Below are 18573 nucleotides of genomic sequence, written 5' to 3' on the forward strand. Positions count from 1 at the left end.
TTTCTGCTTTTTCAAAGAAAAACTTAAAAAAAAAAAATTTTTTTTTTGAGATATTAAGTTCTCTTTCGTGGAATAATCTCATCACTACGTGGTCATGTGTGACCTCCCTGACCTCTTGCATGAAAACAATAAATGGCCATGTTTTTCATCAGGCTTTTTTCTGCTTGACATCCGGCACTCTCCTGTGCTGTTATGGCCCAGTGAGCATTATCTTCGAGGAGCACGTTTGCCATCATATTATATATATATATATATATATATATATATATATATATATATATATATATATATATATATAATTTGATTTCTGCGACTCGCCATGACGAGCTGTGAACTTATAATGAGGAAATGTTAATATTATGGAAATGTAGTGCATTGTGGACCCATTTTTTATTAATTCGGCAGTTAAAGTATGAATGTCCCAGTGACTATTTACTTGTTTTATATGGGGAGGCGGATGGAGAAGACAATGGTCATTCCTAAACAAAACTAAAAGGTGTATATATATGATTATATATATGTACATATATATATATATATATATATATATATATATATATATATATATATATATGTATATATATATATATATATATATATATATATATATATATATATATATATATATATATATATATATAATAAATTCATAAACGGCATTAGATAAGTTTTTGTTTTTTGGCACCTCCGGACTAAATTCCTTAATTATTATGGTCTACCCCGTATTCATTCATTTATGCATTTTTGGAAAAGTAAGTAAATGATACAAAAATTTCTGTATAACAAATATCTCTTAGCTTGCAACAATAATTTAGTTCAGATATGTCTTAAGGACTCGGCCTTACCTTTAACTATTACTTTGGAAGTTCGTTATGGAGAGATTTTGACAAGAATGCCGCCACTTCACAGTTTTGTTACATGCGTCAAACTTTGCTTTCCTTCAGACAGACATAATCTTTCAGCCTTCATAACATCCACTTCAGAAAGTGAAACTACCAGCCTTCCCTTGTGTTCCTAGATTGATTTAACCTGTGTCTTTCTCAAGAGTCAGGTTGGTCTCTGTCTTTCCCATAATTGCTTTGACTAGCAAATCCAGAGCTCAAAAAGGAGATTCACTCTTAATTTTTGTACGATTTATTAGATATTTCAGGAAGGAGTTTATAATAAAATGTGCATCTGTGTAGCCCTGTGTCATCTCTGATGTGTTTTATCCTCGGTATGTGCTTTAGCCTCTGTATCATGACCCTTATTGCTTGGGTGCAAGTCCCCTTGCCTTATGGTACCGTAGAGTCAAGCACTTTTCCTGTCTTTTGGCATTTTACTTCTCTTTCCCCCTTTTTACAATAGTCAGTGAAAGTTTCTCGGTATTATTATTAGAAAATGTCTTGTATCTTACGCGATCATTTTCTTGTTCTCTACTTTCTAAGCATATTTACTGGCTTCCTGAGATGAGGCGATAGCCTTAAAAGCTTCTTTCATCTCGAATGTCGTACTAATTACACCTAGTTGATTTGCTTCCTGTTATTACAGACTGAACGCTTGGTGTATACTTCCCTCTAGTTCTATTCACATTTCCAGTTTTCTTTATTGATTTATGTCGAGTAGTTATGTTATACTGCCATGTTTTAAGCCTTTAATCCATTTTGACGATACTGAATTGAATATTGAAAGGAATTGAATGCTGGCCCTGCAGGTCATCGTAGTAAAGATACTGTAATCAAAGTTCCGAGACCATTTTTCACATTTTTTTCGGCCCTTGGCGTCATGTTTGTAGTTATATGGTATATGTAACCATAACTTCTTTCCCTGTAATTAAGTCTTAGCCATTATTGCACATGAGCTTATATGTATCTGTTCATTATAAAGGGACGCCTCAAACCATTCATCAGGAATTACTAGTGTGACTAACTTGGGCTATTCTTACAAAACTTCTTAATGCATCATGTTTGTGGAATTTCATGTTTCTGGAGTCTGTTGCAACCCCGTAGGGATGACTTATATTTGAATGTCTCCTAGATGATAATTATGTGCTTGGCCTAGTCCCTCGTCCAAAATAGCACCATTTGTTTTCGCTGGTGACTTCAGTGCTAAGCTCTGGAAAAAAAAAACATTGTTCGTTAGGCTTCATATATTTGCAGGATTAAATTTAATGCCACACTTGCCAAACCCCTGATGACTGTCCCTTACGGTTATCCTTCATAAACTAGCCAAAGCATAACCTCTAGCATCCTTTATACCTCGTCTTAAGAGTTAGTGACTCTCGACATCCTCGCTCTCTTGAAGCCCCACGTTGTCCTAATTTCTTGGCCGAGAAGTCTTTCATCATTTTACTGTAAAACTGTAGGATGGTTTTCCTAACAAGGTTATTAATGCTGTTTAGGAGAATTGGTAAAAAAGAAAAAGCTTGAATACACTGCTTGCTATTGCCTTATAGTTTTTCTGGCCGTCTTTTTTCTTTCTTTTTGCGTATTCACCACCCCAAAGGAGGAGGCTATTGTTAATATTTCCATGTGTTTATTTATTTTACGTCGTTAATACTAATATTAATAATTATAATCAAGTTCAGCTTTTTCCCTATTTATTATTTTTAGTTACTTTGCCTGTTAATATCTACCAAATATTCATGTATACTTTCCATTTCTACAGCAAATTATCATGGGTTTGGTGGACCCCTCACAGTGGATGATAAAAAGTGGTATGCACCCATCTTACATGGATTTTTGGCTGCTGGTGAGATGCTGGGATACAAAATTATCGACGCCAACGGCCCCGAACAAATAGGTAAGACATAGAGTTTAATAGTGCAAATTCCAGAGTGATTTTGTTTTTGTAAAGTAGATGTAGCTCTTTTAAATAATTATAGTGGCACAGAATTCTAGGGAAAGTTTGGCAAAACCATTACTGTACCTGACTTGGCATCATTCCATTTGCAATTCAAGAGTACTTACTGGTTAAAGAAGAATATATTTAAATGTATTTAATCTGTACTACTGTTCATCTTAATTTTCTTATGGATGCAGTTTTTAGATTAATTATGATTTCTGCCCTGGGAGAAAATATGTGCTATGATGTAGAATACCAAACAAATCTTAATCTCGAAGTGTGAAATCTGACATATGCAAGTGCAAATTTCGGAATGGAATTTAATTTAATTTGAATGGATTTTAATTTAGTTGGTTTTTGTAAGCTGCTGTAAGAAGTACATAGAATTGGGCTTTTCTTTACTATGCTATGCATAGTTGCCACATAGTCTAGCTTCTCTGGAGAACAATACATACCGACTTCAGCTCCAATAAAAAAACAATGGTTATACTGAAATTCCCTCCTCTTGTAACTTCTCTAAGGGGACTGGTAAAGTAAAAGGAAAATAAGCCTCGAGGTTTTCGTATGTAAGGCAATACAGAATGGATGGTATTTTGTAGACAAATCTTAAAAGTCATGGCCCCTTTCACGCTGGAAATTTGGGTCACAATAATGAGAACGTCTCGTAATTTTCGAAAGTAATACACTTTAATTGCTTTGGGTGTATGGAGCTCATTCTTTCGGTGGATACACCCGAACTATTCTATATACGCATGGAATTTCCCTTCAGGTATACTGCTGTGGCTTTTGTGAATCTGATGACAGCAATGCGTAAATTATGGTCAGGGGCTCTTTATTCTTCTTTTGTTTAGATAACACAGACGAATGGCGGGAAGTTTTCCTAATGCCATTATGATGTCGCAATAACATTTCAGTTATCTCGTCATGTGTGACTTTGAAAATGAATGTTGGTTTGCATTTTTCTGATATTTAACGTATTTTCTCCTGTTTCATCGTTTTAGTAAAGCAAATAGTTGATAGAATTTTACAGGTTTGTCTTCGAGGCATAGAAACAAACAGGAAATAGTAAGCGAACAAACTTTAAATCTAATAAACTGAATACCTAAGTCACGCTTTGTATACTGATACGTATGTTGTTGAAGTAATTCTCAGATTTCTGTAAAACTGTGTATCAAAGCCCTTACTACACCAGTTCAACTTCACGATAACGTCTTATTAATACAGGTTCATATATGGGTTCTGAAAAAGGAAGAATACACCATTTCAAGTTGATTTCAGCACTGGATATAAAAAATAGTTTCATAATCTTCGTGTTGTCTCTCTGTAAGACCTCCAAATATACGCAGGACATAGTTCCCAGTACTTTTCCTTCTCTAGTTGTCGTTTCCTCGAGACTCTTGGTCGCGTAATCTCATCACACATGACGATTTTGCTTGCAAGTGAAAGTAGGTAAAGATTGTTCTCGTTTCAGTTCTCTTAATCAGCCGTTTGTGCGCACCTGCCGCATAGCTGCTTCGAGGAATCGCCACAAAGATCTTTTGATTTCTTTATTGAATGAAACACGAGAGGAAGCTCAAATATCAGAATGATATTCTACCATTTGGAATGCTCACGATATGGAAAAATGCTGCGCATTATCCGACTCATTATTTGGCGTTTCAGTCCTTTTTTTTTTTTTTTTTTTTTTTACATCAGTGCCGTGTAAGAAACCTTCGGTATTCACTCTTTACGCTAACGTTTTTGGCATAATGCTAAGAATTATATGCTAAAACGCACAACCGTACTAACGCAATGTCCTAGCATAGTTTGTGGTTAGTTACCAACTATACATACACATGCACACAGCGGATAGATTAATTCCATTTAACACAAAAAAGCCAGTATTACGTCCATATATATATATATATATATATTATATATATATATATATATATATATGTATATATATATATATATATAATATATGTGTGTGTGTGTGTGTGTGTGTGTGTGTGTGTGTGTGTGTATAACTGAATCACGAAAGTTAGGAACGTGATAAATCCATAAATAAAGGTCTATATATATATATATATATATATATAATATATATATTATATATATATATTATATATATATATATATATATATTTATATATATGTGTGTATATATATATATATATATATATATATCTATATATATATATATCTATATATATATATATATATATATACATACAGTAATGCCTCAGGATACGAAATTAATCCATTCCTAAGCGGCCTTCGTAACCTGATTTTTTCGTATCTTGAACCACATTTTACATGTAAATTGCCTAATTCGTTCCAAGCCCTACAAAAACACCCCAGTAAATTTTTATAATAAGCTAAATTGACCAATAAACAATGAAATACAACAATTTGGACAATTCAACACCTAACTTAAACTACATATACTACTAATATGTACTACATACCTGTAAATAAAGTGTATTAGTGTACATGGTACAAGAAATACTGTATGTACATACGTAAGTAGTAAAATGTGGAACCTTACCTTTCAAGTGTGGCGATCTCCGAAAGTGGCGACAGAGGATGAAGACAAATGGCAGAAAACATGAACACTTAACTTTTCAAAACACATTAAAAAATGGCAGAAAACATTAACACTAAACTTTACGAAACACATTAACAAATGGCAGAAAACATTAACACTTAACTTTACAAAAAACTTAAAATTAAATTTCTTTTTTTTGTCTTTTTTTTTTTTTTTACATTTTTTCTACTTTTTTATACTTTACGTTTTTTACAAAATTTCAATTTCTTCACCACTATCTACTTTCTGTTTTTTCGTATCACTTGGATCTTCCTGTTTGCTTACTCTTACGAAAGGCCTCTTTAAAAAATAACTATCCAAGGAAGATTGCTTCTGCCTGCTTTTTACAATGTTCCTGAAATGACTCGGGCAAACGTCATCAAACTGCGCAAGCGTATGACCTGTGTAAGCCTTTTCGGGGTGTCTCTTTTCTACAAATGATTGTACTTTATGAAAAGCAGCTAGAGCGTCCTTAATTTCTGCCGTTGTCATAGGGCCCTCCTCCTCCTCCTCCTCGCTGCTGCTAGAGAACTCTTCTTGAACAACGTTATGTTGCATGGCCTCCAACTCCTTCAGGTCATCCGTAGTAAGCTCCTCTTGGTGCTCCTTGAGAAGGTCATTGATGTCGTCCTCATTGACGACCAGCCCCATGGACTTGCTGAAAGCAACGATCTCATCAAGATCTGGTTGCGAAACAGTTTCAGGATCGTCAACTGTTTCTGAATCTGCATCAGCTTCGCCCACATCAAATCCCTCGAAGTCTCGGGCGGATACGGCATCAGGCCAGAGTTTCCTCCACAAAGAATTCAAGGTTCACCTCGAAACCTCCTGCCAAGCTTGATTGATGAGTCAGATGCATATCACGATATCGAAATGCTGCTTCCAAAATTCACGCAAGGTGAGGTTTGTGGTATTGGTAGTGTCGAAACATCTCTTGAAAAGATGTTTCGTATACAGCTTCTTGAAGTTCGATATCACTTGCTGGTCCATGGGCTGGAGGAGAGGGGTGGTGTTAGGCGGAAGACAAAAGTCTCGTTACCCAGGCTTTCGCATTAGCCCTCCACATCACTGGAAGTTTCTCCTTTAGCCCCACTTTTGTGGGCCTTGAAGGGTCGAGGAGTCTCTGAATGATAGACAAGTAGGGGCTTGTCTTTACAATCCCCACTGGCATTGGAACATAGTGCGAGTGTAAGCCTGTCTTTCATAGGCTTATGCCCGAGTAGCTTCTTCTCTTCCTCCGTGATGTACGTCTGACGAGGCATTTTTTTTCCAAAAAAAGCCAGTCTTGTCACAGTTGAACACTTGCTGAGAACTGTAGCCTTCGTTGATCGTCATCTCATCGAACGTCTTAATAAAGGCTTCGGCTGCTGTCATGTTCGAGCTGGCATACTCCCCATGCCGCACACCAAATGGATGCCAGTCCGTTTCCGGAATTTTTCAAACCACCCACGAGAAGCCTTGAAGTCTGGGGTTGGCGTCGATGTCCCTTCTCCTCCGTTGTCTTTGGCCTGGGCAATCAAATTGCCGAAAATAGCACTGGCCTTGTGGCAGATTGCTGTCTCTGTTATCATATCGCCAGCGGTTTCTTTGTCTTTTATCCATACGAGAAGCAGCCTCTCCATCTCATCATGCACGTGGATCCTCTTGTTGGACAAAATAGTCACACCCTTGGAAGGTGTAGCTGCTTTGATGTCTTCCTTCTGCTTAAGGATGGTGCCTATCATAGACGGATTATGGCCGATTCCTTAGCGATCACACTCAATCGCATGCCAGCCTCGTACTTCCTGATTATCTCCATCTTTGTCCCCATAGAAAGCATCCTCTTCTTTCCGTGAACTTCAGCAACTTTCTTGGGACCCATGACTATACATAATTAAATTACTAATTAAGTTCTCACACAACACGATAAAGTACAAAGCGAAATCACTAACACGAATTTACGTTAACAAACAAATTCTGTGTGCGTACAATAACGCTGGTGCGACAAAGTGGCCGAACGACGCCTTTAAGTAGAGCATGATGGGATAGATGCTGACCAATAGGAGAGCAGGATCTTACAGTGGTGACTAGCATCAGGAACCAATGGGAGAGTGGGAGGATGGTGGCGAGTCTACAGAGTTGGAGGCGAGCGAGTTTTAAAATTGTTCTTGGTGGTCTGGGCAAATCTCGGGACTTTACCGTAACACCCTTTCGTAACCTGAATTATTTTCGTATGTAGAGGCAAAAAAACTCTGTCTTTGCTTTTGTAACTTGAATTTTTCGTAAGTTGGGACTTTCGTATGTCAAGGTTCCAGTATATATATATATATATATGTATATATATATATATATATATATATATATATATATATATAGATATATATAGATCGATAGATAGATGAGTAGATAGATATGATAGATAGATATAAATAAATGAACTCACACACACATACACACACATACACACACACACACACACACACATATATATATATATATATATATATATATATATATTATATATAGATATATATATATATATATATATATATACATTTATATATTTGAAATTTGGTCACATACTGGAGAATATTTTATTTACTCTTACATTAAGCCACAAATATCACTTAATAATAAATTCACTATACCCTGGAAATATAATCCATAAATGAATCTGCCCTTGGCAGGATTTGAACCGGGGTCTGGTTTGGACACAGTGAAAGACAGGCAACTTGCTCACTCGGATGTGAAGAGAGATATCACTGATATTGACTTTTCTGTACATATTCCTGTCGAATTCAAGCTCTGTAATAGAATAGATTCCAAACCTTAGATGGTAAATTTTTGTGTATGAGAAAATTTAATATACGGTCGAGAAGCGAATTTTATTATTTGTTCTATTCCTTCAGTATAACAACAAATTAGACGTTTTTGAGAATGACGGGGCCTAGTTCTTTAGTTCTGAGAAAATTCTCCTTACGCATTTGAAAGTTTCTTTCAGCTACGAATCAAAATGATTAACACAAATAGGTAATCGGCATTATTGTAAGAGGTATCAGTCTTATCTAGTTGTTCACAGATAATTGAGCTATTTAGAAATTTGAAAAATTGTAATTTAAGATTAAAATAAAGGAGAAATCGTAGAAGACAGCTGTTCACCAACTCTATGCTAGGGTACTACTACTTAAAGATGGTAATATACGAAATTTTAAGAAATTGTGCATATATAGGGGAAGAAAATAAACACTGTCTTGTAATTTACTTGTCGTCAGAGAAATCGAAGAAATGACAGGTGAGACAGCAGCTGGCTATGAAGATTAACTTTAGTAACAGTTACAGCCTGTGCAGTAACTGCGCATGCGCTTTTTAGCTGTGTGATAGTGCGGTACGACTGTCCTTACTCCTTAGTCCACTCCTTATATCACTCCTGTGATATAAAGTGTACGAGTAGGACCTTCTGTTGTCTGTTCAGTCATGATATCTCAAATTTTCCGCTTAGCGGTTCATGCTTAATTCAGGTTAGCTAAATTTTTATCATTTATTTCATCAATGATCAACTTCACTGTGTTAAGTTCGCGTAAAATAGATGCGTGTCTTGCATTCCGTGTAAACACTTGTTCATATGTTTAAATTTTCGCTCGGTGTTCACCGAAATCTTCCGAAGAAGGTAGATGTACCACATGGCCATTCTTGAGCATTTCCTGTGCCAGAAAATGCTCAGCATATTCACTGATTATTGGTTAAGATAAAGTGGTACTGTAATAGTAGGCCTATTATGTAGCCAGAGAAATGGGCCTACGGAGGGGAGGGAAATGATTACTTTAGTTTTTCGTCAGTGCAGTTGTCAGATTTACATTATTTGTATTATGTATAATTTTTATACATAAAAAAATGTAACCGAAACCCAGTGGCGTAACTTAAGAGTTAGTGGCCTCCCTGGGCGGACTCTGAAAGCGCCGCCCCATTCCCTTGCTAAAAAGTACTACCTTAAATAGTAAACATTAAACCCACAATTATCAAGCCTTAACATCTCGACCATTTATTTTATAACATAAAGCTAAAACAGAAGCAACGCAGCAGATGTACAACGGAACCACGCGAGCTTTGTTAGAAGCGAATTCGCTAATAACATCAAAAGGTGCCAGAGTGCCGCCCTGGGTTGAACGCCCCCACCCCCCTTAGTTACGCCACTGCTGAAACCTTTATTTGTTGGTCATATATTAAATTGCATTTGTGCGAGAATCATGTTGTCAACATTTTGAGCATCGACCCGAAGAACATGAATCGATTTCCTTCCGCAGGATTTAGCGTCCCGGAGATGACAATTCGAGACGGATGGCGGTGGTCTACTGCCGAGGCATACTTGAGACCGGCAGGCCATAGGGAAAATCTTCACGTTGTTCTCAATGCTCACGTGTACAATGTAAGGGACATTTTTCCTATTTAATGTTATTTTAAGGATCTGTGAGACGCATAGTTGAATAAATGTCTCATACAATTTTATATAAATATTTGTAAACATGAAAATCATTTGTATTATTCTATTGGAATTTATCTTTAAAATATAATGTCGCTTGCCATTGCCTCAGAAGAAATTGCAGTATTATATCAGTGCATACTTGCTTGATGATGAGGGCTTGAAATTTCTCCAGTCACTTGACATATTAGAAACGGACTTCACATTTCAGGTCATATTCAACGAGCATAAACAAGCAATTGGCGTTCGCTTCGAACATCAACGCAAGGTAAGTAACAAATTTAGTTTTGTGTACTAATTTACTAGCGGAGAATAGAGTATAGTTCTTACATGTATGTAATGGGTTGCGTCCATACTGAAATTACAGGCAATTTTCACACGTCAGTATCATATCATATATGTATCACATACAAGCTGAAAGTAGGCAATGGGTCACCGAGTGTAAGTGGAGAACGTATTTTGATCAAGGTTGGTGGTTAGGACCACCAATCAGTCGTTAACTTATTTTCAGTATGTTAGTGATACGCACGAGGAGCTACTGGCATTATTGTTGTGACGTTAATTAAAAGATTGTACTACAATGTGGACGTACCCTTACCAGAACCAAAAGCTGATCCTATTACACACGTTTCTGTGGGCGTGTTTATTTTTTAACGACTGTTAAAACAACTTTAGAACTTATTCGTGTCAAGTTTGATGTTGTATTGATCTCAATTAATATTCACACAGTTCATGGACGTTGACGTAACGTAAATTTCTCCTTCTCATTTTATTGATATGTAAAAATCCAAATTTTCCATTGTGGTCTTATTATTATCATAAATTCCCTCCTTCATATCATGTGTTGTGTATGTAGTACATGGTCGTAAAATAAGTTTTTCCATTCAACAGACTCTTGTTGCCATCGCAAAACATGAGGTCATTCTTTCGGGAGGGGCAGTAGGATCTCCGCACATGCTCATGTTATCCGGAGTAGGCCCGGCCAAACACCTGCAGGAGTATGGAGTAAGTAGCTTGTGGTCTTTGTACTTATTCCCCCCTTCCCACTTGAACTTCTTGTCTATGGCATTATTATTTGAAAGGCTGCTCAGGCTTCTGCAAGGACGAAATTGCTTTTGTTTTTCATCTCGGATTGCCGAGGTCTAGATTGTATATAGCGTTAGTACTTCAGGGGCGTTAGTACTACTTATTCACCTTTACTAAAGGGTCGTTAAGACAGAGAGATCACGGCAGCTCTCGTTTTTTTTATTTTCCACAGACGTGTAATTTTGAGCTTTAAAAAGTCCGATATTGTTCTTCTGAGTAGAATATAAGGTTAATCGTACCCTAACCTCCCGTACTTGAGTTTGAATCTCTTACGGGAGATTACTTAGGTCGCAGCAATGAACGTATCCGAGAAGTGGGAGAAACCTATTAGTTAAAGGTTTGTGTGGCTATTATAAATACAATATACATACACATATATGTATGTATGTATGTATCTTCGCCAATTTCCATCCTATTTAAATTGGGTCATGTTATTAACTGTACTAATAAACAGTTATATATATATATATATTATAATTATGTATATACTATATAATATATATATAATATATATAATAATTTAATAATAGTCTATCTATATATATTATATATATAGGATTATATATAGCTCTATATATATTATCCTATATATATAATATCATTATATATATATATATTATCTTATATAATATTATGTCTATAATATTAATACTATATATTTTATCGCATATATATATATAACCATATATTAGATAGTATATGTATATGTGTGTGTGTGTTATATATATATATATATATATATATATATATATATCTATATATATATATATATATATATATATTACATGCATACATACATACATATACGTACACCATAGGTTTCACGCGTTGCAGAAACTCGGGTAATTTACACAGTCATTTTCGGAGTGTTGTTTTATATTAATATTTTAAATGCTGTTAGCCTGTATTTTTTTTCTTTATAAAAACTGCAGTACTGACTCCAGTGATTTGATGGTTACACACACTTTTAATGAGTCGTTGGACTCTCTTAAACTGTCTTAAACCGTATGAGATATACTACGGCGAAATTAGGTCATGAGTTAGTCCAGATTATTAAAGCAAGGAACAGTTAAAGTACATTAGCAGTGATTGCAAGTAACTTTTTTTAAGCATTAGTTAATTATTACTTTTGACTATGAATGTCGCTTGAGCTTTCATTACAAGTATAGCCTACCTTTGAAGCAAGTAATTTTATGGTTTTTAGGTTTTCCGTATACGTTAAGTATTCGTTCTTGTCATTCATATGTTTTCGCAAAGTAAATTTTTAATGTTTTGAAAATCGTGTCAATAATTCTTGGGGTCATTCTGACAGCTGACAGGTTTGTGGTTGTACAGTATGAAGTCGTATCCCATTTCTAAGGAAAGACAGCGCTATTTTTCGTAGATACAGAGGCTTCGCGTATAGACGATTCTTGTAGACTAGCACGTTTACAAAGAAAGTTTCAGTATACCTCAGTTGTTGGAGAAAATTAATCCACACAAGACAGGTATATGCAGATAATTAAGTAGGCTTTAAACGATGAGTCCGTAACCGACTATCTACAGATCAAATTGCTCAAAGGAACGTTTTATTAAAGTCAACATATTTTATGAAGGGATATTGTAATGATAGGCAAAGTGGGGATTTCTGTCGTTCATACCGTCACAGTCATCCAGCCAAGTACTATATCAGTTTCGTTGATTTATATGTGTAGTAATATAAAGTAATGAGATTCATTCAACCCTTACATACCTTAGGAAGGAACTGAAAATGGAATTTTGAAATAAAATTGTTAGTTCCATGTCTTAATCTGCAAGTTATTTGGTCACTATGGTAGGGAAAGGGTGCCATCTAATCAAGTCCAGTCTTGCAAGATAAAGAATGAAGACTCTTGTAAACGGTGTGTAAGATGTAGTGTTGTTATATGAAAGTTATGATCAGGTAATGTAAATGCAAATACAGATGCAAACATCGGTTTTCATTCCTTCAAGCAAAAGAGGTTATACATAAGTTCCTTTATTCTCACTTTGCCTTTCTTGTTGTTCGTTATCTAACGAAAATTTGCGAATAGAGAAATAACAAGCTTTGATGTAAGCCATTTAAAGTCACTGAGTCAATATCACCATCGTCATCTACCTTTGTTATTTTTGGTTAGTCTCTTGTTGTCCCTTCAGTTAGTCTGACGACCTCTTCTTTATCCTTTATAGTTTATAATTTTGGTTATTGTCTGTTTGTCATAAATGCCTTTAACCTACTTGTTTGTCTACTAGAACACAAACTAACATCTTTTAAGTGGAGAATAAATTTTTGTACGTAGCTGGGTGGTCTACTTAATGTAGTTACAAGGTGAGCCATATACTACGTAGTAACACTCATGAGATGGATGGGTTCGTTCAGTTCCCAGCATGTAAACCGCCAGTTGATCTTTGAATCCCGTCGTGTATTTGCTTCTGCATTCGTCATCTGCTGAATAAGCATAGCTGAGTTTACATTAATTTATTTCTTTGTTTATCTGCTTGTTTTTGTTTTTCCGGTTTTGTTGTCATCATTGGTGTATTCTCTTTTATGGAGAATGAACAAGAGCAACATAGATGTGAAAGGTCTGGGATAGCCTTGTGGTCATTTTATGTCTCCTGCATCTGTAGAACCAGATGAGTATTGTTCTTATTGCCGAGGTAAGGTCTGTCTGTGTGTGTTCTTCCCCATGCGAGGTATTCGTAGAAAAAAGTGCAAATGGTGATACAAGCAACAGATTAGGCATGAGAAATCTTATCCCCATAAATCTAAGTCAACCTCCAGCGACCTCAATGTATGGATATTTCGAAGATGGCTGACACTTTTCCAAAATAGCGGCAAATTTGCTCTCTATTTCAAATATTTTTATTACATAAGCCTACTAAAGTTGCATAATGGCAATTTAATGATTGTGAATTTATATTTTTGGCATTCTTACTGTCACTGAGATAAACTGAACCCATCTTTCCAATATGGCCACCATATTTCTAAAATGGCCGCCAAAGATAAAAATGTATATATCTCTTGATAGATACCAATATTTTGTGTATCAATCAGATTAATCAAGTGCAGATGCAGAGAGCTGTGCAAAGTCCAGACTTGTAGCAATACTGAAACCAGGCACCATCAATCTGTTACCGTCCCCAGTGTCTTGGGAGTGGGCAAAATTGGATAATATACTAAAGATAAGAGCAGCCCTTGTAGTGGGACAAACTGCTACTTCCTCCACTGCTTCTCCCAACCCTTTAGTCAATTCCAGAACCCTATTGTAGCTGATGCTGATTTCATGTTGATGGAATATATCAATTAATTTATGCTTTCTGGTTTTTGCAAAGACCAGGAGACCAAGATATATTGGAAACGGAAGTTCTCTTGACTTGGAATGTCTGGTAAATGTTGAAGATGCTGGAGTCTTCCAACAGTTAAACTTACAAAAGTTGTGTTAAAGCTATATCTGCTTAATCAATATCTTGGTTGCTTTGACCACGATTAGTGCATCATTGTAGTCACATGCCATGGCTAGGGCTTCTTCCACTTTCCCCTTGTAGGCAGCCAAATCTCTTCCCTTTTTGAATGCCTCCAGTTATGAGATATGGGTAAGTATCTGTTCTTTCAACTGTGTTTGGTGCACAAAGGAAGCATCAACATTTAGCTACTCCAGTCTTTCTTTGTACAAATCATGAACTGATACCATTGTAAAATAGCATCACCCATCTGTAGTCAACTGCTTGTCTCTTATGTACATCTCAAGCTCAGCAAAAGTATGGGCACACACCTGTTATCTATACTGCATGTTATCATCTCCAATTTTCTGGGAATTTAGCCAGGCTTTTTCCCCTGTTATACATGCCTGTCAGACAAGATGGGTGATGCATATGGTCCTGGGAAACAATATCTCCAGAACGTGGGGATTGGGCTTTTTAGTTGGAAACGTTCAGTAGGAAGAAAAGAAAGGACGAGCATATGCCTTTATCATCGGGGAGTTTTACTCCATCAATGACATCATGGATTCTACAAGGTCCTTTCCTCCATCCGTTTCTGTTTCCTGCCACCCATGAATTTGCCATTCTTTGTCAGATAGAGTTGTCCCTGGGGTTTGATGTTCCTTTTTACGATATTTACCTCCTCTGATAGTGGTGACTAATTATTATCTGTTGAATATTTTGTGAAAATTTTGCCAAAACTGAATGTCCCAAGTAGCCAATACCTCACTTTTCTTACAGCTTGGTGGACATGAAGAACAAAGAACCTTCTTCCCCTAAATCATCCGTAGTGAAAGATTTCTTTGCTATTAATGCTCCTGCTGAGTCCATAGCTCACCCAAATGCCTACAGTAAATAGATAGCATGAGCAATCGATTGAAGTTGTTGTTGTTCCTGCGATATTCCTGCAAATGAGCGTACCTCTATAGTACTTTAATTTATGAGTAGGTTAAGAATTGGAATCCTTAGGTGTCCATTTTTTCCGCAGGAGAAAAGTCTTCCTATACTCCAGATGGAGTAAAAACCTTTTCAAGATGTTTATTACATTCATTTGTGAACCTTATAATCTGGGGAGGGTGACCTCCATCACTTGCTGGCTTATGGTCTTGTCTACGTAGTTGGTTGTGTGTAGCCCTGTGGAGTTGGGTCTGTCGGTAAACCTTTCTTTATCACAGTTTGTATGTGGTGTTTTGGAGGAGGAGAACAACTTGGTTTGTGGATCTAGTAGTTCCCTAAACAGATCATGCAAACTCCTTCCTCATCTGCTTTCAAGAACAAGAGATACTGGATTCTGGAGGATGCTTCAGTTTGTTAATCAGGTCAACCAACGCAGTACCGATGAGTAACTTTTTCAGAAAGCATAGCATTTAATTCTTCAGAACAAGTTTCTTACAATGAACTATAGCTATGTCTGCATTTTAAACAGTTTCTTGGCTAGACCTATGGCATAACTCAATGACAGACTTCTCAGTGACATGTCTTGTAACACACAAGAAAAGACTGTTTAGATGGCTATTGGTGCCTGAAGGGAGGGCCCTCACATTTCTGGCTTATCAGTGTTAGAACCAGTGGAACAAGTCTCTAATGACAGCTCAATTGTTCTTCATAATAGTTCAGTGGTAAGTTCCTCTCTCGTTTTTTTTTTCTTAATAGTTCAGTGATAGGTTTCTCTTTTTTTTTCCTAAGCATTGTGTGGCCACAGTTATTGAATTAAAAACGGAGGATTCTAAAGAATGTCGTAAATCTTGCTTCCTTTGGAACAAGATAGAAACACTGTGGTTATGATAAATCACAACACCACAATAGTGGCTTGTATCAACAAGCACGGAGGAATAATGTCCCACCCTTTCTGTCATCCAACTGAAATGATTTCACAAGTGAGCAACTGTAAATTCAGTAAAATTGTCATCCAGCTACAATCCGGGCAATTTTAGTGTCTTAACAGACCAGCTTAGTAACCAGGGTTAAGGTTGATGGGCATGGAGGCGTCTCTTCATCCTCTAGTAGCAGAAAGGGTGTTGTAGGTAAGGGGCACTTTCTTATAGATCTGCTTGCTACAAAATTAAAAAAATATTCTCTTGCTTTTCAGTTTCAAATCTTTTTGTTGGTGATGGATCATGCATTCTAACATTTTTGAAAACTTGGCTGTTAATGCTTTTCCTCCCTCATTTTTCTTCAAAGAGTTGTCATGAAGATTTTCATCACTCCAACCTATTTGTGACCCTGGTGGGGCTTTTGTGCCCTTAGGGCTTAATCTTCTTCAACCTCATGTTTAAAGATTTCACCAATCAATGTACTTCCTCCAAGCTGTCAAGTATTACTAGAAGAGGACTAGTGCAGAATACATGAAACTTTACATTAGTAGAAGTAAACGTAAAAAGGAGGTAACTTGGAAACCTATCTCCCTCTGGCTTTGTGAGGTCATTCAAAAATGCATACAGAACATCACTGGATGAGTCTTCTATCCCATCTCGTTTGAGAGTTCATGAAATCAGTGGCACTGACCTTTCACTGGCTTTCCATAAAAACTTTTTTTCCAAATAGTGATGGCAGCAGTTTTGCATAGGCTGACTTCCTTTAGCCCATTCTATCTGAGGGATGTCACTAACAGGTCCTTGGACACCTTATTCTTAAGAGTTATGTTGGCTGCTCAGATGATTGTGTAATCCCCTTGGCTCGCTTTTGACAGTAAAAGGTCATGTCTAAGTATACCATATAGTTCATTTTGGAAAGTGCGATTGTGTGTGTGTGGTGGGGGATCCTTTCCTTCCCATTGCTTTTGGAGCATTTGCCAAGTCAAAATGCACTTTGAACATCAGATAGATATAGTCGAGCAAATAATTGATAATCTGGTCTGATTAGCCTTACGTGAATCTCCTTCAGAAAGGGGGCCGGGAGCGGGCAGGAGATACCTGACATGATTGAGTCGATTCTGACCCATCAATTTCCGTTTGCTATTTGGATTTTCTTGGTTTCTGGATTCCGACTTAATACGCACTGTGTTGCTTACTGACACATCACTCCCATCTGTCCAGAACTTAACTTCTTTGATCTCTTTTTCACCAGAGTAGTCTTTGTTTTTTGTGAATAATGTGTCTTGTGGACCTTTTTTCCAAAAATATTCTCTTGTAGGAGGACACCACTCAACTGAAATATAAGTCTCCACTTTAAAGGCATTCATTTATATCCCAGTCAGAACAAATACGAATTTTTTTTAAGTAATTTTTCTTAAATATACAAATCAAAGCCTTTTAATGTATACACCAACTCTGCTACCCACTTAGTCTTTCATACAAAAAATCAACTGGTGATTTACACTTCATTCCTTGAACACTTCAGCCCTGCACAAGATATACTCTCCAGTTAAAAGGCTGCAGTTGTAAACCTAGGAAAAACACACAGTAAGTTTTAATTTCTTAAATATACAAAAGTTTTATGCTTTTGACTTCCTAGGACAACTTACTGAATAATTTGGGGGTGCCTTGTGGACTTGAGTATTTTCTTAAATCTTTGTTAGATCTTTTCTCAGTAATGTCACCCAGTTTCATCTGTAGTCGGTAGTGTCAATTATTCCTCTACCTGTATTTACATGCAAGTTGCACATTGCTCGAGATAGTTTTTTAGTTTTTCCACTTCATATTCTCTGTGGCGGCAGACATCAAAACACACATTTTGTTCTAAAATATTGCATTGATAGGTAGCGAGTTAAGCTCAATTAGGGTATGGGGTTACCGTATCACGAGGAGATTTTACATATCATTTTGATTGCCATATTAAGCAAGCCTTGTCGCTTGTTAATTTATTTGGTAGGCTATTATTGCTATAATGTCATTATGTTCGAATAATTTTGTAGCGTTCCTATATATTCCCAGTCTATTTCCATTTGTGAATTATTTATTTTCACTATTTTTAGGTTTTTTAGTCTCTTTATCAGTCCTTTCCTCTCCATTTAAGGTGTTTATATCCTTGATTTTCATTATGCTCACTACTTTGCGCAGAATATTTTCACTCTTGTCTGTAGCCAGGTAGAACCGGTTAATTCTCAGTCAATGACAGCTTGGTAGTTTATCCATAATACATGTCCCAGAACAGTGTCTTGTGGTTTTCATCTTTGGAAAGTTATAAACTTTTTGGTGAAGATTCGCTGTTTCCAGCTAGTTTT

General features: G+C 36.4%; 1 protein-coding gene across 1 annotated transcript in view; it reads left to right on the plus strand.

The window, feature by feature from the left end:
* Nucleotides 1-18573, plus strand: part of LOC135219563 (glucose dehydrogenase [FAD, quinone]-like) — a 158254-nt gene that overhangs the window by 100461 nt on the left and 39220 nt on the right. The window contains exons 5-8 of the mRNA XM_064256434.1: nucleotides 2647-2781; nucleotides 9673-9794; nucleotides 10060-10116; nucleotides 10740-10853. Coding sequence (XP_064112504.1) covers nucleotides 2647-2781; nucleotides 9673-9794; nucleotides 10060-10116; nucleotides 10740-10853 — 428 coding nt within the window. The remainder of the gene's footprint in view (nucleotides 1-2646; nucleotides 2782-9672; nucleotides 9795-10059; nucleotides 10117-10739; nucleotides 10854-18573) is intronic.

The sequence above is a fragment of the Macrobrachium nipponense genome, chromosome 1, assembly GCF_015104395.2.
Source record: "Macrobrachium nipponense isolate FS-2020 chromosome 1, ASM1510439v2, whole genome shotgun sequence".
Lineage (NCBI taxonomy): Eukaryota > Metazoa > Arthropoda > Malacostraca > Decapoda > Palaemonidae > Macrobrachium > Macrobrachium nipponense.